Genomic DNA, 24,707 nt, shown 5'->3' on the forward strand with positions numbered 1-24,707 from the left:
CTTCTTTTGATGGATTCTTGGGTTCCTTCCATATCTTGGCTATTAGAAAGAATGCCACAGTATAAACACAGCAGTGTACTCATCTTTCTGAATTAGTGTTTTTGCTTTCTTTGGGTAAACATTAGTAGAATTAGTGGATCATATGATAATTCTATTTTTAATTTTTTGAGAAACTTCCATACTGTTTTCCACAGTGGCTGCACCAATTTACGTCCCAATTAATAGTATACAAAGGTTCCTTTTCCTCCACAAACAAGTTATTTGTCTTTTTGATTCTAGCCATTCTGACAGGTGAAAAGCGATATATCACTGTGGTTGTGATTTGCATTTCCGTGATGATGAGAATGTCTTCATGCGTCTATTGACCATCTCTATATCTTCTTTGGAAAAAGGACTATTCAGGTCCCTCGTCTTTTAAAATCAGATTATTTATTTTTGGGGTGTTGAGTTGTAGAAGTTCTTTATATATTCTGGCTATTAAAAGATAATATCATTTGCAAATACTTTCTCCCATTCAGTAGGTTGCCCGAATGGGAGGAAGGAAACTAATGGTTTCCTTCACTGTGCAGAAACTTTTTAGTCTGATGCAGTCCCAACAGTTTATCTTGGCTTATGTTTCCCTTGCCAAAGAAAAATGTTTCTATGGCTAATGTCAAAGAAATTATTCTCTGTTTTCTTCTAGGATTTTTATGGTGTCAGGTCTCACATGTAGGTGTTTAATCCATTTTGAATTTATTTTTGTGTATGGGATAAGAAAGTGGTCAGTTAGTTTCATTCTTTTGCATGCAGCTGTCCAGTTTTCCCAATGCCATTTGTTGAGGAGACCATCTTTTTCCCATTGTATATTTTTCCCTCCTTTGCCATAGATTAATTGGCCATATAATCGTGGGTTTACTTCTTGGCCCTCTATTCTGTTTCATTGATCTACATCTCTACTTTCATGCCAGTTCCACACTGTTTTGATTACTACATTTAAAAAAAAAAGATTTTATTTATTTATTTGACAGAGAGAGATCACAAGTAGGCAGCGAGGCAGGCAGAGACGGGGTGGGGGCGGCGGCGAAGCAGGCTCCCGCTGAACAGAGGGCCGGATGCAAGGATGCAAGTCTCAATCCCAGGACCCTGGGATCATGACCTGAGCCAAAGGCAGAGGCTTTAACCCACTAAGCCACCCAGGTGCCCCCTGATTACTACATTTTTATATTTTATCTTGAAATCTGGAATTGTAATGCCTCCAGCTTTGTTCATCCTCCTCGAGACTGCTTTGGCTATTCAGAGTCTTTTGTGGTTCCATACAAATTTTAGCATTATTTGTTCCAGTTCTGTGAAATATTTTTCTTAACTATGTATTAACACGTTAATATAGAATCCTTCATACAGTTGGTCTATTCTTTATATGACAGATGTACTTTGTATAAATGTCAAATCATATCAATTAAAATGCTTATTAACAGCCAAAAATCTCATTTGAGTTTTACAACAGCCCTGTGAAACAGTAATCTTGTGTCACTTCCTTTCCTAAAAGATGAGAAGGTAAATAGAAGCAAAATCATTTGGTTAAGGTTTCTCATTCTCTTAAAATAAATAGGTAACATAACTCTGGACTAGAAAAAGAAGAGGAAAAAAATAAAGGGATTGAAATAATGAACTTCTGTTCACTTAGTTCTGTGATTTTTTTTTTTTTTTTTAAATCTGCCAGACTGGGGTGCCTTGGTGGCTCAGTCAGCTAAGTATCTGCCTTCAGCTCAGGTCATAATCCCAGGGTCCTGGGACCGAGTCCTGCATCAGGCTCCTTGCTCAGCTGGGAGTCCGCTTCTCCCTCTGCCCCCCCACCAACTCTTACTCCCACTCCCTCTTTCTCTCTTCTCTCCCCTTCCCGCTCACAAAAATAAATAAATAAATAAATCTTTAAATTTGTCAAGCTATATAAGAATCAATATAAAATTCAAAGTGAGAGCAGAAAATAGAAACTTACAATTTTTAGTAATTAGTACTGCTAGTATAATTTATCGTCCTATCAAGTCAACTTGCCAGACATTTTGTAGCACTAATTTTTAATCATTAATATTTTGATCCTCTTTAGGAAACAAATAAAAAGCAATTAACGCTTTAATAAGTACATGGACATGACAAACTTCTTCATGTGCTTTTAGTGGGTCAAAGAACATCCTAAAAAACCTTGTGGGGTAGGTTCTAGGAATTCCAAGTTAAGAACTTTGTTGCAGAAAAATCAAAGAGCCCCAAAGGACGACTAAGAGTAAACAACTATGGTAACTGCTAATCTAACCAAGACACATATTTGATTTAACAAGGAGCTTTTAAGAAAAAAAAAAAAAAAAAAGGATTCAGTACTGGAAAACTAGATAATCACACCAACTAAGTACTAATCTGAAGTTAGAATTACCATCCATCCTATTTCTGTTAGTATTTCAATGTTAACAGAGATAACTAATGCAAATATTCAAGACTACAGTTATATAGTTAGAAAAATGAGAATGCTACCGTACAGATGGTTTCATTTTACATACAGGTTAGGCTGCAACAATCAAAAGTTCAGAGCAATGTCAGAAAGGGAAAAAAGCATTGGCCTATTATTTTTCCAATCTCATAGTATGTTCATCAGAGGAACATGAGAGCAGCTGTTATTAAGATGCAATATAAATTCAAATACAATAACTTCCTATTAACCTGTGACAGTAAGAGTCTATCTGAACACTTGCTGACAATGTGAAGTTGCCAAAATTAATGCAAAACATAATGTAGTAATTATAGTATCAGAAACATTATATTAAGAGTGAATTAGTAAAGACTATGGGAACAAAGAGGTGCCTGGGTGGCTCAGGTGGTGGGGTGTCCAATCCTTGGTTTTAGCTTGGGTCGTGATGTCATGGGATCAAGCCCTGGGTGGGGGCTTGATCTGCACTCAGTGGAGTCTGCTTGACATTCTCTGCCTCTGGCCCTCCCCATGCTTGTGTGCATTCTCTCTCTCTCTCTCTCTCTCTCTCTCTCTCAAAATCAATAAATAAATCTTAAAAACAGAAAAAAAAAGAATATGGGAAGAAAGTTCAAATTTTAGGGAGATTTTTAAAAAGTGAATTATTTTTCTTGCCACTGTTATATGTCAAATATTCATAATTTAGACGGATAGTCCTTGAGGGGCACCTGGGTGGCTCAGTCCATTAAGCATCCAACTTTTGATCATTCTCAGGGTTGTGAGACAGCCCCGTGTCGGGCTCCATGCTGGGTGTGGAGTCTCCTCAGAGATTTCTCGCTCTCTTCTCCCTCTGTCCCTTCCCCCTCTCTCTCCCTCTTTTCTCTCTCTTTCAAATAAATAAATAAATAAATAAATAAATAAATAAAATCTTTTAAAAAAGTGTAGTCCTTGAAACGTGTTACAATTTGTTCAATAAGGATTTCTACAATTGGCTTAAGAAAATTCCATTTTTCTTAGAAAATTGCCCTTACAAAACTTGTTTCACCACGTTTTCAACATCAAGAAAGTTTCTCTTCTCAGATAAAGTTATGTCTAACTGTCAAAAGGGTTCTTTCCTTACAGCTAATGCACATCCTAGAATTAGAGGCAGTTATTCCATTTTAAGGGAGTTCAGAAGCTGAATCAAGAGAGAAAAATAATGCAAACCAGGCAGTTTCTCAAACAATGTTTTCATGAATTTGTATATATGGGATAAAACAAGGTTTAGCTTATTAGAGGACCTACATATAAACAATATGGTCTTACTATAAGCATATAAATGGTTTTACATATATGGTCAACTGGACAATAGAAATCGGATATACAGCTCCTTCAAATTAAAGAGGGAAATGAAACTCAGATGTTAGATGACTTACCTACATCAACAAAGCTAATTAACTGCTATAAGCCTAGAGTCTTCATCCTTCTAATACAACAATGGATACTGTAAATTTAACTTCAAATATATTTCCCAAATTCTTGGAAAAAAGTAAAACCCTATCCCCACTTCGTCTTGCCTATAACATTTTTTTGGTTGTTGTTAATTAAACTAAAACCACAAATCAAAAGTTGAAGTCAATCACTTTTCTTAAATTCCTTTACATAGTTGCACAGATAAGGTTCAAAGCTCTTAACACAGTCCAGAATTAATCCTTTACCACTTTCCATTTCATCTCCCACTAGTCCTGTTACATCCTAGCAGGCTCCAAACATTCTTCTTTCATATTCTTAAGCTTTTGCATATGCTGTTCCTTTTACCTAGAAATATATCTGGAATAGATCTGTAGAACTTCCACAAAATACTGAACAAGATAGGAGGAGAGGATAGACACTCAAATGTTAATTTTCCAACTTTTACACATTAATTTATTACTAGTAGTAGCTACCATTTACTTAAGACTTATCATGCATAAGTGTTTCATATGCATAATGTCATTTGCTTCCTACCAACACTTTGAGGTATTAAGTATTCGTATTAATCCACTTCAAAAATGGGGACATGGACTCAGAAAGGATAAGGAATTTTCCAAAGATGTCCCAGCAAAAGAATCAATGTCTATGCCTAGAAATCAGATTTTAAAGAGTGTGCTACATGAAAATATACACACCTCATCTCCCTCTTCTCACCTCACTGCCTCTTACCTTCACCTCCCATCCCTGACAATCAGTGCAGGAATGGTAAGGAGAAACTATGGTTTCTAAAACTGGTCTGTTTTTGGAAATCAAAACAATAATAGATATCAAAAGCTAAAAAATGTGAATCCTTTGATCCAGTTTTTCCCCAGCTTACAAGATTCTGTATTATAAATATAATATTACAAGACAAAAGGGGTAAAACAATAGGCCCCAAAACATGGAGAACTTAGAACTAAAAAAAAAAACAGAGGCAGCCTAAATGTTTATATAATAATAGACAAACTAATTCATAATAAATATAAATGCATGATGTAAGGAGAGGAAATGCTGAGTTGTAGTCAGCATAAAAACCTAAATACAAAGTATACCGAAAATGTAAAACTAATTAAGAAATGCAGGCCAAAGACTGGAAAGACAGACATCAGAACATTAACTGCGGTTTTGTTTAGGTGCTACTATTACAGGGCAAATCTTCCCTATTCTCTGTTTTCTAAAAGCTCTTTATTGGTGGAGAAAAATAGAACATTCTAAAGCAGAGATGATGAAAAGATTAAAAAAAAAGTCACTGGTCTCTTGAATAAGATATAACTGGATTCACAGGATCCAAATGCTGAAGATAAGTTTCTGCTTGGTCAGGCATTGCTTTATGTATGACAACAGGCTGAGAAGGAAGCTTGTGGTTATTCTGACTTGTTTTGAGTCTTTTGATATATAACCTGTATGTTTTAGCAAGCATAAGAGAAAAGTGAAAAATAATTCAAATGCAAATGTTCATGCAAAGAACCAAAACCTCATGATTAATTTAAAAAGTAACTGCCACTTATCTATCACAAAGAAAGAAAGATGGCATCTAAACTGGGTGAGAGAATCTCTTCTAAGGGTTTATTCAAACCAATTCAGAGCCAAGAGTTTCATTCTTAATAACTCAGGTTGATGCAAATCTTTATACCAAAAGACGTAAAACATACACAAGCTTAAAAGTAACTTATGTTTTTGATAAATCTCAGTCAATAGAAAAAATTTACCTTTGAAAAATTTACTAATTATTAGTAACAAAACTAATTATTAGTAACAAAAATAATTAGTTACTAATTATTAGTAACAAAACCCTTTCACACTATTGGTTATATCAAGTGGAGGGGTTTAAAGTTAATATGAAATTTAAACAAAACAAACAAAAAAAACCCCAAAAGCCAAAACCCCCCCAAAACCCAGGTTACTACCCTTAGAAGTTCTTTTTTTTCTCCATATCCCTAAAATGATGACTTGGAAAGCAGAGAATAAAAAGGAAAAGGGAAAATAAGTAAAGCAATGTCCCTAATGTGTAGAAAACAACCTCAACTCTGGTCAAAATTAAGTGGTTTTCTTCATTCTACTTCTTCATTATAGAAAGAATGAAACCTATTTATTTTTAAACATGGTGAGAGGACTGTGATGGACAGTGTAAAACCTACAGGATAACCAGGCTTTCTCTTACCAATAAAGATTAGCAAGATCCCTATAAGGGATCTTAGAATTTGATTTGCCATCAATAATTCACCCTTTCCATTAGTACAGGAAAACACAATTGTCAGATCTTAAAAATCCAGAGAAATGTAAAAAGCTTAGAATTAAAGTCTTAAACCTTTACAAAACAGAAAACTTTAAGGAAATGGAAATACTCCTCATAAACACAGACTCCTATTGAATTTTGACGCAGTAAGGCTAAACTTGTTAACTGGGAGAGGCATAAACCCTCCTTTTAAATATAAATATCCACAGTAAGTGTCTACAACAATTATCCATTCTTATTAGTTGACATAAGAACCACTATAGTCTTCCATTAGTACAAATAGCAAGGATTATCAGATGAATTATAGATCTGGTTGGTTAGTGAAAAACAGAGCACATAAGTATGATTTGTGAAACCTAAATTATTTTTGGCTGCTAAAAATAAGAATTATATATATTGAGCTACATATTTCAAAAGTATTTAGATAGTCTGGAATGAAATAAAAAAATCTCATTTCTTATTTATCAGGTGAGAACACTACATGAGGATCCGTAAGAATTATACAATAATTCTTAGCAATATTTTTAAAATAAAAAGATAAACTCTTGGGTCTCCTAAAATAAAGTCATGTTTGGAATGTTGTGAGAAATAAAAAAACAAAAAACAACCCAAAAAAACCCACTAAAAGCAAAGGCAATTACTACTGCTTTTGCTTTCATAACCTCTAGAAAGCAACACAAAGATATACTTGGTGTGTCACAAAACCATCAGACATAACTGGATACTTAGGATTTAAAACAGTAAATTAACAAAGAGGAACTAAATCTTCAAGTCAGATTTACTTTCTGTGTAATCTACCCCTAAAATTCCTACTTCCCTCAAAGTCAAAGAACCTGAAGACAAACATAAGCAATATCAACTATTTAATTCTCAACAATGTGTAAACACTTTGGTCATTTAAACCAAAGGATTTGGATTTATTTTCTGCCTTTATCTTTACCTTTTGATTGGCTATCACAGTTCAAATAAAGAATCTATATTTTCATTCAAATTAATCTTCTTAACTAGAGTAAAAAAAAAAAAAAGACTAACAAAAACAAGCTCTAAATTAAATAGCTTCTTTACAGCAACAATAATAGATGGACTTTTCTTTAATCTACATAATCAAATTATTTCTATGTTCAGCTCTAACAACTTATCTACCATCCTAGAAATAACAACGCCAATTTTTGTAGCTTTACTTGGAAAAACGCTGCATAAAATGGGATTTAAGAAATGATAGAGTAAGAGATCTGAAAGGCTATAAGGATCACATCAACAGAGAAACATCATGAGAACAATAGGGATTAACATGAGACTAGTGAAGTAAAATATAAACATATTTCTTTCCCCCAGATAGGATGCAAGTTTGAATCAGCAGGATATACTTTTTCCTTAAAACAGTTGCTGTCCTTGGTTAACTATGATTTAAGTATAATTGCTAACTATATTTTTATTCAATTAGAAAATAATTTTTCATACATATACTTAATATAAAACCAACTCAAGTGGTATTCATTAAAAACTTTTAAATCAAGGAAATGATATTCAATATTCACTCTCTAGCCTTCTACTACTTCTAATAGAAATTTGGTAGGAACCGTCAAAAGATAAACATTTAGAAACCAAAGTTAAATCCTTTCCCATCTCAAAATATTTTGGACAATTTTACGTGTGGTGGGGTAATAATGAAATTATTCACTCTCTCAAATTAATATATTTCTTTTTTTTCTTATGCAAGGTAAAGTAAAAATTTTTTAAAAACCAAGCAGCTTAAAGATTTCTGTCAATTCTATGCTTGAAAATTGGCATACTTCAGAAGGACAAACACTATTTCAAAAAAAAAGTTTAATGAGAAAAATTATGAGAACCATTCTAATATAGGTCAAATTCCATTACAGCACATATAAAAATGACAATAATGATATATTTAAAATGTTGAGTGGCAGACTCACGAAATCTTATTTTGTTGATTTCATTACAATAGTTATCATAATATATCTAAAGCAACAAATGTTTTCACAGAGGCTGTCCATACAGTAGTGGACATTAAGGTCAAGGAATATTTACACTTAATATAATTAACTTAGAAAAGAAATAAATTACAGCTTTGCTTCAGTTTTCCACCACCTTCTTGTCTCCTCTCTTTTCTATTTCCCCACCCCACTCTAGCCTGGATGCTAAGGGAAGAGTGGGGCACTTAGGAGATGGGAGCCACAGTCTTCCTGGAAGTCAGGGTCCATGCTCAGAATCTTCGTTTCCTTCCACGCCCAAGACAAGAGTTCATTCAGATTGGCCCTCTTCCAGTCAGGAAAATTTTCTAAAGTGTTATAAACCATCCAGCTAGAGGAAAGAAGAAAGGAAAGGAAAGATAAAAGGAAAAAGAGAAACAGAAATGAAGAAAGGAGAGAAGAAAGAAAAAGAAGCTCCTATGTTGTCTTCTCCATGTTCACTGAAGAATTCAGGATCAGAAACAGCTTAGTAGTGTGGGAAGTTAATATAAATTAAGGGTAATTTTTTTTTTAATTAAAGAAAGGAAAAAGACTACATCTTATTGTTTTTATTTATGTCTCTTCCAAAGGGGGAAAATCAAACAGATATTAGATATTCATAATTACAATCATTACCTCATTAGCAGATGCTGGAGAACCATTTATGTCTCTTGGTTACTATGTCTAACAAATCTCTTTCCAGTGGTAACATAATCATCCGATTCCAAGCTTAACTATTCATATAATTTTCCAAGGAGGCCTGGGGGACTTTTTAATACACGTCTCCATCTTTCCTCCCCCTAAATAGGGCTTCATGGATCTAACAATAAATGTTCTGTTCATAGACAAACCATAAGTGACTTTTAATCTCACAAAACAAACTGAGGGTTGCCGGGGGGAGGGGGTTTGGGAGAAGGGGGTGGGATTATGGACATTGGGGAGGGTATGTGATTTGGTGAGTGCTGTGAAGTGTGTAAACCTGGTGATTCACAGACCTGTACCCCTGGGGATAAAAATATATGTTTATAAAAAATAAAAAATTAAAAAAAAATGTTCTGTTCATATATTTTTTTTTAAAGATCCCAATATGATTCTGATAATCACTCAGTTTTGAAAATCACTGGTATGAATAAATTTTCCTCTAGATGCATTCTGTACTTTAATGAAAGCAGAAAGGCTTTTTAACATGTGCTTTAGCTTCCCTGGTTGTGGGCAATCTGCTGCTTTATATGCAGTGTTTACTGAGTCAGAGAGGAATGCCTATCTCTTAGATAAAAACATATAAATTGGAAAAATAGTTAAGTCTTCTTGAGAGAAAATTGAATTGTAAAATACAAGCAATGTTAAAAGGAAAGGAAGAACAGGCTATAAATCTAACAAAAATATTAAGCTAATAATAAATACCAACTTCCCTATAGCTGCATTACCTTCAAAATTTTGTTTTTGAAAATAAGCAAAAGCCTGGGGGTTATCCCAAGGGGCACACTGGTAATTATAAAATGATTATATAGGTACCCATGAATGTTGATGTCAGAAAAACTAGTTTCTTAAGCTATGTAATCTTGATATTACCACTGAGTTTCAAGTGAGTCTATTAGATGTTGTAGGTATTTTCTACCTCTACTCCAACATTCTAGTTTTAAAACTAATATTTAATTAATTATGGAACAAACAAGATAAAGGAGAAGCCTAAAAGACTATACCGTTTATTATAAAAACTGTATACTAATTACACATTAGGTGCAAACAATTTGCTTTGTGCTAAAGGGTATTTTAAAAATGAATGACACTAATAGCAAACATTGATATAGCTCTTACTATATGCCAAAAACTATTCTAAACTCTTTATGTACCTTAACTTATTTTAACTTTATAATAACCCTAAGAGGTAAATTACTGTTGTCATCAGCATGTTATAGATAGGGAGGGGGCACCTGGCTGGCTCAGCTGATAGAGCATGGGTGGTAAATTCAAGGCTTATGCTGGAAATGGAGTCTACTTAATAAAAAAAAATTAAAAATATAGATGAGGAAACTGAGCCACTGTACAGCTGAGGAAATTGTACAAGGTTACAGAATTACTATGTGGATGATCTGACTCAACCTGGATGATCTGGTTTCACAGTCGTGCTCTTCCTTAATATAGTAGAATGCCTTTTTTTCAAGGAGTTTGCAGGTTAGCAGGAGATAAGAGACATGAACACAAATGTAAAAGGCAGTATATTAATTCATTCAGCAAATATATTTAATGAATAGGAATCATGAGAGATTTAGATAAAGAAAAGATCTTAAGAACATAAAGTTTTAGTTAAAACACTTAAAAAAGTGTTCCATTATATAAAGTTAGAAATTTATTAAATTAATTCAGTAGAAATAGGAATATAAAAATGTATTTTATTATATGACTGAAAAAGATGCTCTCACTCAATATGGTTATAACTTTGTACAGTACGGGTGATAATACAGTTGACAGAATCCCAAGCCAAGTTTTGCTGGACTTGGTTTCAAGGGACGGAAATTAAGAAAATCCTTGTCCTGACAACCTTTATTCTAGAATCACAGAAACTTTCAATATGATTCCTGGTGTTTCAGGCCACAAGAAAAAATAGCCACCCTTAATAACTAATGCTTTTTTTTGAGAATATATATTTCTTTTAAATCATTTTTGAAGAGCTAAGGAAGTGTTAAGTGTCCTTTGTAAGTACTGCCTTTTCCCATTAGATATCCATTTGAAATTGGTGATCCAAGATTAGATAAGTATGTATGACGTGCTACCGAACTGCTAAAACAATGATGGGGGTAACCTACAGTCTCAATGGAAGTTACAAGGGACTCATGATCTGCTTCCAACAAAAATATGGTGTCTTTTTAAATAGATATGATCACTTAAGAACAGAAATAGGCATTTGTATTCTTGAGCCAATTTATATTTTATTCCATCAGTTTTAAGTCATGCCAACAGAAGGATCCACAGATAGAGAACATACATATTCTCCTCTACCTGACTCCAGTCTCTGAATAAAGCAGTGATTAAATTAAAAAAATATATATAACAGAAATAAAAAATAAATAACCAGCAGTGTCCCAAATTTACCTTCACTTCAGAGCATTACTTTCAAGGAGGATGTAGGGTGTGGGAGACAGTGGAATAGATTTGAATTACAAACACCAAATTGACTGTGTTTATAAAACAATATTTCAATTGCATGGTATTTCCCTTTCAAGCAAAAATTTCTTTAAAAAAACATTCTCAGTATAAGCATACAATTTATTTTAAAAATTGTCAAAAGCTATCATTTTAGAAAATTGCTTAGAGAAATAATAAAAAATGATTACATATTTACTAACAAAATATTTTCAATTTGGCAGAGGTACTGGTATTACAGCCCATGTTTGATGTGCACGGTGAAATTGAACCCCCTGGATATTCTTGTTTCTTGGTGTAAGAGCAAATGTAAATAAACTTCTCTGGAAGGCAAACTAATTTTAATCAAAAGTCTTAAAAGTATTCATTTTTTTAAAATGGATAAACCTTAAAGGTTCTCTCCTAAGAATTAATTAGAGATTTAAAGATTACAAAATATTCAAGAAGTAGTAGTCAAAGTATTCAAGTTATATAATAGTAAAAAGGAAACTTTAACATCCTTAACAAAACACTGATATGCCAGTATGGTAAATTCTTAGAATAGAATAATACGTAGCCACTGAAAATACTCTTTTCAAGAGTTAATGATAAAGGCAAAAGGTAGGAGTGCCTGGATGGCTCAGTAGTTAAGCATCTGCCTTCAGCTCAGGTTATGATCCTGGGATTCTGGCATGGAGCCCCACATCAGGCTCCTTGCTCAGTGGGGAGCCTGCTTCTCCCTCTCCCACTCCCCCTGCTTGTATTCATTCCCTCTCTCGCAGAATCTCTGTCAAATAAATAAAATCTCTTAAAAAATAAAAAAGCAAATGATAATATGTAAAATACTCAATTTTATGAAAAACAAAAAAAACAAAAAAAAACCAGAACCCGTGAATGGAAAATAACATGAAGATTAATTACATTAAAATGTTACTATTGGTTATTTCTAGAAAAAGTGATAATAGACATTTTTTCTACTTTTTTATAAATTCTCTAAAATATACATGTATTCATTTCTAATTGTTTCGTTGAGTAACGAACTACAATAACAGTCATTTAGTAAAAAAGCCTAAGAGATAATGTTCCAAGATTATGATATTATACTCCACCAAAGTGTTTGCCAAGGACATTCACACTTATCGCCACACCCTCTTAAAATTGTAAAAATTTTCCTCTGAATCAACTATAAATTAGCTAAGGATAATTATTTAGTTAATGAGTTATCCTGACCATATCATTACTGCTTTTAGATATACTTAAGGATCTGAGTATTTAGGGACATCATAGGAAGGAAGAGGGGGGAGAAAACAAAATTTGTTAGTCCATATTAATACCTATGGAAAATTGTGAATAAACAGTATATTTTAGAAAGAGAGGATGAAACTAGAAATGACATATACTATTGATTACATATAGGCTTTATTAATCCAGATAATGGCTGTTTCCAAGAAGTATCAGCAAATTTTACTACATCCGGACACAAGAGGCCAAATAAATTATGTGGTATTTTTTTAAAAAGTAGAGCCAGAAAATGAATTAAAATTGCAGCCTACTAAGCCCACCATCCTCTATATTCAAAAGTATTGAGTGACTGCTATGTATGGAAATACAACAAACCACACTTACTTCAAAGACTGTATAATCATGCAAATGGAATGTATTTGAATGTTCAATATGTATTCAATATATTCAGATATACAACTTTAGAATTTATAGTTGCTTCTTCAAATAAGTAGATATTAAAGTTCCTTTATTACAGCAATTGAAACATATGATAGATTACTCATTTATATTTTAAAAATAACTAGTGATGAAATTAAATTTGAAATCCTAAAGAAAGGTAAAAAGATCTGTTATTCCTAGTAGTTATTTCTCAAATATCCATATCTTTTAAAAATCATGAAAATTAAGACTAAAATAGGCAATGTAAATAATAAGATTTAGTCTTGGGAAGAAAAACCCTAATAATTTGGCAGTAATAGAGTATCTTTGTATTAATAACTCTAAACTACTAAGGTTTCTACAGTTAAAATGTCTTCAAGTGAATTAAAATAATAAACTAAAACCAAAATATAAAATAAATAATTCTGTATTCTTCATTTATGTAACACTACCATTTCTATTCTAGAGAGGGCCTAAGTTGCAATTAAAATTCTTCTAGAAAGCAAAAAGAGTATTTACTACTAGAGTCCAAATGAAACATCTTAAAATTCTTTGAAAATTAAATATGGTGAAGAGATTTTGGCATTTTAGTGGTAGAAATCATAGAGCCATTACTAGTACAAGACAAAGCTAAGGAACAAAGGACAGAAGGATCTGTCAGCAAACTAAAAGTGACTTTTAGACACAGGAAAAAGACAGGAAAGAAGAAAAATGGACAAAGCACAAAGTATGGCCTCTCAGACTAAAAGAAACAACATTAGGGGTGCCTGGGTTTCTCAGCCAGTTAAATGTCTGCCTTTGACTCAGGTTGTGGTCCGGGGTCCTGGGCTCAGGCATCTGAAAAGGAGCCCCTCAAGCCCCTCATTGTGAATTCTTGCTCAGCAGGGAGTCTGTTTCTTCCTCTCCCTCTACCCCACCCACCCCCTTGTGCTCTTTATCTCTCTCTAATTAGTGAAATCTTTAAAAAAATTAAAAATACTGTCTTCAAGTAAGAGTAATTAAAAGTAAAAATTGTAATCCTAAAGTAAAATAAACCACACAGCAAACATGAAGGTAGGAGAGCATGCTGTTAACTTCCACAGTACTGTGAAATAAAGGAGAAGATTAAAGAAATACTACAATTAAGTTGATCAACACCTTAAAAAGGGCAATGTATATAACATTCTTTCCAGTTTATATGAAGGTTGGTAGAAATAGAAAGAATGGGAATTATATATGATCTTGGCTGACAGTTCAAAACAGGGCTTGAAATTACTGGTTCATTTTCACCTAGAAGTGGCCAAAAAGAAACACACACATACACACACACCCCTAGGTTACAGGAAAAAACAAAGCTAAACAGAAATTTAATCTGCTGGAAACTAATCTAAATTTTATAAGACTGAGATACTCTCCTAAAAGAATGTATCTAGTTGTCTTAGTGCCTTTCCCTCTACCACTCATTTTTAACTGCCCATTCCCTCCTTATGACTAAATCACTGCCATAAATAACATAAAAGCACATGCATTTTTTATACTATCATTAACGGAAGAATTTTAGGTCATTTTAGTTCATTACAGTTAAATGATACACCAGTATATTTGTCCAAAACCTAAAAAGACTTCCAAAGTTAAGCTATTTTGTAAGTGACCTTATATTTATCTCTTTCAGAAAAAATCAGTAAATATAAGATCTGAACCATCCTATCAACTCTCTAACATCTAACTGACCAACAACTACAGAAGAATGAACTAAAAAAATTTTATGGTAAAGGTGGAGATAGATGTCCTTCCCTTTGTTGAATAATATTTTTATTTACAAAGTTAGAATTCCATTCTTCTCTTTGATTGATTACATTTAAAATTTTTCTAAATTTATGGGGCACCTAGGTGGTTTAGTTGATTAAGCCAATTCTTGGTTTCCAGGTCATGATCTCAGGATGTTGAGACCGCGCCTTAAGCAAAGCTTGGGCTCAGCAGAGAGTCTACTTGAGATTCTCTGCCTCTGCCCTTACCCCCATCCTCCCTTTTTTTCTCTCAATAAATAAAATCTTTTAAAAATAAATAAAATAAAAATTTTCAAAAATAAGTAAGATTGATCTCTTTCTTATGATCAAAACTAGGTAGAAAAGAAATAAAGGACAGAATGACAATAAAATGTTTGGCCTTTTTAGAGATGGCTATCGATTTCATATTTTAACAAAGTAATCTAGGTGAGATTAAACATAGTATTGTTTTACTACTCCCCAAAACAGCTCTCTGTACTTCACTATCTCTAACTTCTCCCTTCCCGTTCTTTCTTAAAACCACTCCAATCAAGTTTTTCTCATACCACTCCTTTCACTTTTTTTACTCATCTTACTTGTATTAGTAACATTTGACAAAGCCAATCAATCTCGCCTCCTTGAAAAACTTTCTCACTCGGCTTCCCAGGTACCAGTTTTCAACTATAGAGAGAACTACTCTTTCTCACTCTTTGTTGATGACTTCTTGTTGCTTTAATCACAGAACACTAAGGAACTCTCCAAAGTATGGTATTCACACACTTCTAGTATCTAATTACACTCCCTTGCAGAGATACCATCCAATTTCTTGGCTTAAACATCACAAGCTCACAGCTATCAATGTCTATCTCTGGTCCCACAATCTGCTGTGAACTCCAAACTTGGTATATCCACTTAGAAGACAAGTACGTCTCAAACTTGAACCAGTGTAAACGTCAGTCACCTCCTGTTCTCCTTTAAGGCACTTCTTCTGGTAGTCTTCTCAGTTACTGGCAACTCCACTCCTAAAGTTGCAGGGGTGGAGGGTGAATCTCAGTGTCATCCTAGACTTTTCTCTTTCACTATCCACATGCAATTTATTGGTTCCTTGACACCTTAATGTCTATTCCCCAAAAGCCAAACTAATTTTTAAAAAACTGAAGTCACATTTAATCACTCCTTTGTTCAAAATCCTAAAATGGCTCCAACTCACACCGGGTAAAAGCTACAGTCCAGACTTTACTAAACAATGTTCTGTTGAAATGGTTCCTCTTCCCCCACTCTGAGATTGACTACTCTCCACCTAGTTCACTGTAGTGCAACCACACTGGACTCCTTTCTTAAGGCCACTATTACTGATCACTACTATTTTTCTTTTTTTAAGATTTTATTTATTTATTTGACAGAGAGATCACAAGTAGGCAGAGAGGCAGGCGGAGAGAGAGAGGAGGAAGCAGGCTCGCTGCTGAGCAGAGAGCCCGATGCGGGACTCGATCCCAGGACCCTGAGATCACGACCCGAGCCAAGGCAGCAGCTCAACCCACTGAGCCACCCAGGCGCCCACTGATCACTACTATTGATCACTACTGCTGATCACTATTACTGATATAATCACTGAACACTAATTACTTTCTTACTTCAAGGTCTCTGAACTGTTTGCTCTACTTGGAATACCCTTCCACCTTTAAACATGGATTACATCTTATGTCCTTGTCTTTGCTCTAATTCAGCTACTCAGGTAGGTGATTCTGTCACCACCACTGAAAACTACAGCTCCTTATACCAGCACTCCCTGTCCCACTCTCCTGCTTTGTTTTCCTCCAAGTCACTCAACACCTTCTAATACAACTATTTATTTTTTTGTTCTGTCTCCTCCAGCACATAAAATTTTAAGTCTTCTAAGAGGCCCAGAATTTTTCTTAAAATTTTGTTCAAGTTTATCCTTCATATCTAGAACCGTGACTACACACAATAAATATTTGTTAAATAAATAAACAAGACTCTCTCACACTTTGTGCCTCATCTAAAATAGGGAAATGAAATTACTTTTCATGCACAAAGTGACTTATGCAAAAATCAAATTTAAAATAAATCTGGACTGATAATGAAGTGAGTTAGAGAAATTTTCATCTTTTTGCTGGGAAATAAAGAAAGTTCCCAGGGGATGCTGATGTGTTGATCTAGGCAGCACACTTTAAGAATTACTTTAGAAAGGTTATCCTGTCAACTAGAATATGATTCCTTTCAGTCTAATTAATTAGTTTTTTTACCTCCTTCCCTGACAAGGAAAATTCCTGAGAACATTTTAATCACATTTACCCTTCTGGCTTATTACTATCAAATACTTAATTCTATGTGCCTATTAAATCCAACAAAGGCAATATGCATTTAGATTTACTATATATTACCACTTCCATTCCTTTTTGCCATTTCCATTCCTTCATCTTTTTCCATTCCTTTCGACATCTGTGACTTTCATCTTTAGGTTCTACATCTTTTCCTTCTGCCTTAAAAATATCTTTTCAGGGTGCCTGGGTGGCTCAGTGGGTTAAGCCGCTGCCTTCGGCTCAGGTCATGATCTCAGAGTCCTGGGATCGAGTCCCGCATCAGGCTCTCTGCTCAGCGGAGAGCCTGCTTCCCCCTCTCTCTCTCTGCCTGCCTCTCCATCTACTTGTGATTTCTCTCTGTCAAATAAATAAAATCTTTAAAAAAAAAAATCTTTTCAGGTTTTCTTTACTATAGGTCTACTAGTGGCAAATTCTTCGTTATTATTTATCTAAAAATGTCTTCATTTTGCTTTTGTCTTGAGACATTTCTATTTTCATATAGACCAGCAGGTATTTCCCTTTACACAGTAAAGATCTGGTTCCACCACCTCTGGTTTCTATTGCTTCATGAAAAAATTGGCTATCAATCTAATTAATGGTCTTCTGGACAGTGACTTTTTCTCTGTCTTCTTTTAATAAATTCCCTTTGTGGGACGCCTGGGTGGCTCAGTCAGTCAAGCGTCTGCCTTTGACTCAGGTCATAATCCTGGGTCCTGGGATCAAGTCCCACATCAGGCTCCTTGCTCAGCATGGAGTTTGCTTCTCCTTCTGCCTGCTGCTATCCCTGTTTGTGTTCTCTCTCTCTTTCTGACGAATAAATACACGGGAAAAAAAACTCCCTTTGCATTTTATTTTCTATAGTTTGATTATGGTGTATCAAGGTGTGGCTGTCCTACCACCAGCAGGGGTCACAGGACCAGACACAATTAGCTTTAGTCTTCCAGTAGGTTAGTTAGCTTTACAGAGGTATACAGGATAGGAAATTCAGCATGTACAACATCTTCAAACTCATCAGAAGGGCAAGCAACTATACACATGCATATCCTCTTGCATCTCTCCTGAACCCACACAAAGAGTATGCATAGTTGCTAAGGACAGATAGGGTACATGGGGTTCTAGATACAGAGATATGCCTTGGTTTCCTGTCAGTCTTATATTGCTCACTTTGGATAGATGTAAAGCTGATATGCCAACTCACATTTCTCTAAGTCCACGTGCAATAGTATAGATGGAGTTTCATAGTAAATTTAAGAGATAACTAGCTGCTAGCAATAACATTCCATGTTTGTCCCTAACTCAGCACATTTTCATGAAGTACTTCCATGAGAAAGCAGATCCAAGGTCAGAGTTTCAGGCATACTTAAGTCTCTTCATGGTCCAAATATAATATTAAATCTCTACTCACATTCTAAATTTACTCTTTGGGGTACAAGGGCTTAATGAATCTCTGCCTTGATGTCTTTCATCAATTTTGTAAAGTTCTCAAAGATAATTCTTCTAATATTTGCTTCAGTTGTATTATTTTTTTCTCTCCTTTTAAGGTCTTCTATTGAATATATTAAACTTTCTTACTTCATCCTTCATTTCTTTTCTGTATTTTTTTCATCCTATTTTTCTCTCCATGCTTCCTTCTGTATATTTTCTTCTAACATACTGAAAGTTCATTGACTCTCTTTTCCTCCATACAATCCATCCACTGAGTTCTTAATTTGGGGAATTATAATTTTTTACTTCCCAGTTGAAATTTTCTATCTTATCTTTTATCTTGTCAGCACAGTTATTTTTAAGCTACATTTGATAATTCTGATATCCAGGGATGCTGTGATTTCGTTCCTGTTGGCCACTGTTTAGGCTAAATTTTTTCACAACATTTTGCCTTTTCCTATGTCTATCTGTTATTTACTGTGACTTAGTTACTGTATTTGCAATTTAAAACAAAATAAATTCCCAGATGATCTTTTTTAGATCTTCTTTCAAAGACGATTTAAGTTCAACTAGCCATACAGGATCATTTCAATTTAATTAAAGGACTGATATGATCTGGAGTTGCAATCATTTTAAGAGTTTATCTTCTACTGGTTTACCCTAGACTACAGCCCTTTTTGGAGCCCTAAACCAAAGTTAAGTTCACCCACGTAGTGGTGAGCACTAAATTCTAATATATGTCCCCCTGTGAAGCTGCCATAAGTGTTCTCAGCCATCCTACCAAGAGTGCCAAAGGCTCCCAGAGGAAAAGCATACCCCAGAGCCAGGTTTCCATTCCTATGCCATTAATTCTTTTCTATCTTATTTACATTCCAAAGTCTTTGAACAGGTTTATGTTGCTGTTTTTAAAATAAATATACTTGGTCCAACTTTTCTAGTTCTATTTACAGGGAAGGTTAGTATAAATCACCTAGTCTACCACTGCCAAAACTAGAAGTTGATTAATAGAATTTTAAATAAGATAGATACGAAATATAGCTAATTAAAGTTAAATAGTATCAGCAACTCAGAATTCTCAAAGCACCCATCAAGGAAGAATTTTTTGGTCCAAAAATAAAAACAACCAAGTAAGCACCTAAAGAGCTATTTTTTTTCAAGAAGATGACATTAGTGAATGACTGTTTATAAAAATCAAGATAATAAAAAGAACTACTGTTTCATATAGCTGAGAAAGCTTATCCTTTAAAATAAGGGAAAAGTTTAAGAAAACTTTTTTTTGCAGTTTAGAAGTACAACTTTCTTATTAAGAAATTAAATGTTTTTAAATATTCTTATATAAGTGCATTTATAGACAGCAATTCTGCCCTGAAATAATATTTAATTAGGTGTACATATAGGGCACTCTCCTTTACCTACATCCAATTTTTTTCTTGCTAAGACAATACCAGATTCTGCTAAATGTTTATTGAGTATATACTGCAAATGATCATTAGGGAAAATAAGACACAGTATGTACTCTAGAAATTTCCAGTCCTATAGAAGAGATATAAATAGACAATGTGATAATGCTAAAACAGAGGTATGTACAATATGCTATGGGCACAAGGAGAGACATTTTATCACTGTGATGCTGTTCCATTAGTGATATTTCAATTACTACCTTAAATGCTTATTTACTTTGATGATGCAATACTAAGCAAAAAAGAAAATTTGTATCACATATCAATTTTTATTTTAAATTTAAAAAAATCCAGATGTGAATACATAGACAGAAAGTGTTCTATGAGACATCAAGAAGAAAAAACTGACATGAACACTTACCCCATCTGGCAGGGCCCTCCAGCACACAGCACTAACAAATTCATTTGTATCATCTTCTTTTCGGTCTTTATCCAGAACACTTTTGACCGTATCAAACTTAAAAGTTAGCAAAGTCTTAGAAAGTCCTTTATAGTACAAATAAAGAGAGTTGTTCTCACTTCCTGAAAAAAAATGTTTAAATAAATAATTTTTTAGAATGGGAGAATTCAGAATTAGGATGTCACATTCATAAGGTAATTATTAATTAATGTTTAAGCTCAAAGACAAAACTTTTATGGTTGAATCTGAAAGACCAGAGCACAGGATTTCTTGGGAATCATGTGAGAAAAAGAATCATAGAAAAAAAGCTGTACTTTACTAATCTAAAGAAATAATAACTGGTAAATGATTTAACAACATTGATAACTGTAAGGTTAAAATTACTGCCAAAATTGCATTTATAGCAGAGGTTTAAAGAAGACAGAAATTTGCTATTACAGTGTGAATCTTACATGACACTTAGAAAGATTTCTGTGGGGGTTATTATAGTACTTACAAAGGCAGATTTTTAATAACCTACAAAATTCATGTCCCATTCCCCAATAAAGACACCACTCTAATCATAACTGGCCTATAAAGAAAACTATATTTTTGAGTAGCCTATCAAGTAAAATAATGATAAGAGATTTGCTTTGGCAGGGTTTACATTATATCTACAACTTTACTAAATAAAGGTCAAGTCATTTGAAAAGAACTGATGAAAGTTCATATATTAGACAGTAGGTGTATTAAGCATTTGAACATTACCTAATTGATTTTTCTACTTCTGATGTAAAGTTGTATAAATTACCAACAACAAAAGCCCTAGAATACCAGATCAGGATAATCTAAACAAACTGCTTAACGAAGGGAATGCTCTGTATGGGAAAATGAGTATCAAGCTTAGGAAGACAAATACTGTCTCTGAAATTAGGACATCAGCAGAAATTAATGTTTTCTTTTACAAAGTATCGATAGAAATTATGATACAAAGGAGAACAATTATAAAACATATTTAACAATCTTGTGCTATTTCACGTAGTAAGGGTTTGTGCTCACTAAAGGAGGGAAGAACTAATGCTTATTTCAGCACAATCCCAGAAGAATTCAGTATGCTACTTTCTGGATGTACAGATCACTTCCTAACTAGGTATATAGTATATGTTCGTTGAATGCAATTTCAGGGACAAATTCCTGTTAAAAAGTTCAGGAAAAGATGGTTTTACTTACCACAAGCTATATAATCACCATTGGAAGCAAGGCCTACAAAGTTTTTTTCATTGATGTGACCCTTGAAGGAACGTAGACAGTATGGTTTCCCTACATTCCACAGCTTTAGCTGGCTATCTGTTGAGCTGAGGTAAACACAAAAAATGAGAATGCAATTAAGATTTCATGGTCTGAAATGCATCCCTACTAATTAGAGGCAATCCAGTTTGGTGCCTTAGGATGCAGAATATGGAGCCAGATTTTCTGAGTTATAATGTTCAATATACCATTAATTTGCTTTTGGCCTTGGGAAAATTATATAGCCTCTTCGGCCTCCATTTTGTTCATTAGTTATTTGTGAAATAGAGTGATTCCTACATTACTGAATTAGATAAATTCTATAGGACATGAAAACTAATTCATTTAAAATGTTTCTAATAGTCCCTGGGCATCTAGGAAGTGCTTAGTAGTAAACATTACTCATCAATACTATCACATCACCACCACCAAATAACAAGAGTCCCATTGGGAGTTGTGTTTAATTTCAGGGATACACTCTATCTCACTTGACTTGATTAACTTTTCAACTACTGAATTGCATTGGTATACTAAATTTAACCTATTGTGACAGCTTAGTTGTATCTACAGAGGTGGAACATAATGAATGACTGGAATAGTCTATATAAAGTAACTTATTTACTGAAATAATAGGCAAATGCAATTATTTGTCAAAAATTAATTGAATGTAAAGACTGTTGGTAATCTCATCATACTGAGCCAGTTTTAGAACTTGAATAAAAGACCATGTTTTAGTTTTTCTTTTTGTTACAAAATTCCAATCATACCATACACATTAGGTTGTATATTTCTTATTCCCCCCCCCTTTTTTAAGATTTTATTTATTTTTTTGACAGAGACAGACACAGTGAGAGAGGGAACACAGCAGGGGGAGTGGGAGAGGGAGAAGCAGGCCTCCCGCTGAGCAAGGAGCCTGATGTGGACCTCGATCCCAGGATTCTGGGATCATGACCTGAGCAGAAGGCAGCCACTTAATCACTGAGCCACCCAGATGCCCAAATTGCTTAGCCTTTATTCAATAATTTGGTTTATAATTTTTCTGTAAAATAAACATATTTTGATATCTTTGTTATGACTACACAATAAATCATCTTTTCTCTTACTGTAACATTCACAGAATATGGTACCATGCTGAATCCTTTACATTTATTACTTCATATAAAGAGTCACAACATAATAACTATTATTACCTCCAGTTTAGAGATGAGGCAACTGAACATGAGAAAGTTAAGGACAGTCTACGGCCATACCACCCCGAACGCGCCCGATCTCGTCTGATCTCGGAAGCTAAGCAGGGTCGGGCCTGGTTTGTACTTGGATGGGAGAAAGTTAAGGAAATTTTCAAGGTACCACAGTTAGTCAACAGCAGAGCCAAGACTGAAACTGTCTGAAACAATTACAAAGGCCAAACTCCAAGCTCTTTACATACTTCTCTATGGCTTCTCATCATTTTTTCAATAGACATTTATGTTGTTTTAATTTTTTTCCCAACAATGTTGCATTTAATATTTCTTTAGGTGTGTAATATTTTTATTGGCTAGGAATTCACGTTGTGGCAATATATGTATATTTTAATATTACTTTTTAACATTTCCAAATAAAGTTGTGGATAAATTTATTCTAAAAACTTCTAAACCTCAAACATATTCAAGAAAAGAAAATCACGATTTATAAAACTTAAGAAGGGCAAGAGATCGGTAAAAATACAAAAAACATATCCACATTAATAAGGTCAATTAAAATTTCCTAACTTTATAATATTAAGTATACATATACTTCAACTACTGGAAATCAAACTGATTTAACATTTATAAATCTGAAGTTAAAGAAAAATATTTTTGCCATATAATCTACCATCCACATTTGAATCTGAATAAAATTTTAATTGTATACTGCCCATTATTATTCCTAAAGACAGGAACATTTTGATCTGTTAACACTAATTTAAGTTTGTGAACTAATTACCTAAGTTCCCTTGTTTCCCTTGGAAAACTCAGTTCTCACTTTTTTTCCCTTGTTTGTAATTCAGTTCAAATTACCTTGCTAAATCAATTCAAATTACCAACTTATTATCTAGAGCAACCAGAATAGAGGTAGGTGTGGTGGGAGATACCAAGTATTAATGCCAAGGCACTGGCATTGGCACTGGCATCTCTAATCTTAGGAGATTATTAATGCCAGAGCATTGGCATTAATAATCTCCTAAGATTAGAGATTAGAAACTAAGTTGGGGGAAAAAAGGTGAAAAGAAGAAAGCAATGTATCATGAAGCATGAAAAGAAGTAACAGATACAAAAAAGAGAGTAATTAAGAATGGTTATTTATTAGGATAATATAAAATAAAGAGGGGGTGCCTGCGGAGTTTAGTCACTAAAGCATTGGTCTTCAGCTCAGGTCACGATCTCAGGGTCCCAGGATGGATCCCTGTGTCAGGCTCCCTGCCCAGCGAGAGGCCTGCTTCACCCTCTCCCTCTGCTAGTGCTCTCTCTTTCAAATAAGTAAATAAAGTCTTTTAAAAATGAATAAAATAAAAAGAACTATGAAATGGGTTAACAGAAAGAAGAGACTGCCTGTTAGAAACACTCTGTCAACGATACTTTGGCAACTGAGGTTTATTTATCGAGATGACATCTTGTTAACCTTCAAACAAAATAAATGACAACTAAAAGTCTACATTATAATTCTCTAGTGCAGAAGGCTTCTCAAAGGATATCTGTCAAGTATAAGCCATATTTACTTATTTTCCCAAAACACATTTAAAACTTACCATGAAACCACAGGGAAATCAAGTAACATAGAATCAACCAAATATTACCTAAAACCAAAAATACTACTACTATACTGTAATGTAGGTAAATACCCAATAACACACTGATTTTAATAGATAAAATACTTCTCATTCTATTCCAACAACTATGTTGTTTTTCTCTTATGGAGAATCAGTGGCTGAAATCCAGACTGAAGTTCAAATGCTGAAGCATTGAAAACTATCAACATCAGGATTTTATTCATAAAAAGCATAAAAAAGTGAGCAAACAATCCAAAATATACATTTATTTTAGAGAATTATTTTTAAAATCTTCTATTTATGAAAAAGTACATATACCATGGTGTTGCTCTTCACAGATAACCACAGTGACATTATAAAACTGGTACATGATGACAGAGCTC

The 24,707-nt window shown here is 33.9% G+C and overlaps 1 protein-coding gene across 2 annotated transcripts in view; it reads right to left on the reverse strand.

Annotated features, from left to right (window-relative positions):
• The window catches only part of COP1 (COP1 E3 ubiquitin ligase), a 247,250-nt gene that overhangs the window by 34,228 nt on the left and 188,315 nt on the right, over positions 1–24,707 (reverse strand). For both annotated transcript variants that reach the window (XM_045069660.1, XM_045069659.1), the window contains exons 17-18: positions 21,480–21,604; positions 20,232–20,392 (exon numbers count right to left, since the gene is read on the reverse strand). In XM_045069660.1, coding sequence (XP_044925595.1) covers positions 20,232–20,392; positions 21,480–21,604 — 286 coding nt within the window. The remainder of the gene's footprint in view (positions 1–20,231; positions 20,393–21,479; positions 21,605–24,707) is intronic.

This window comes from Mustela putorius, unplaced genomic scaffold, assembly GCF_011764305.1.
Source record: "Mustela putorius furo isolate JIRA1106 unplaced genomic scaffold, ASM1176430v1.1 tig00003942_pilon_pilon_pilon, whole genome shotgun sequence".
NCBI lineage: Eukaryota > Metazoa > Chordata > Mammalia > Carnivora > Mustelidae > Mustela > Mustela putorius.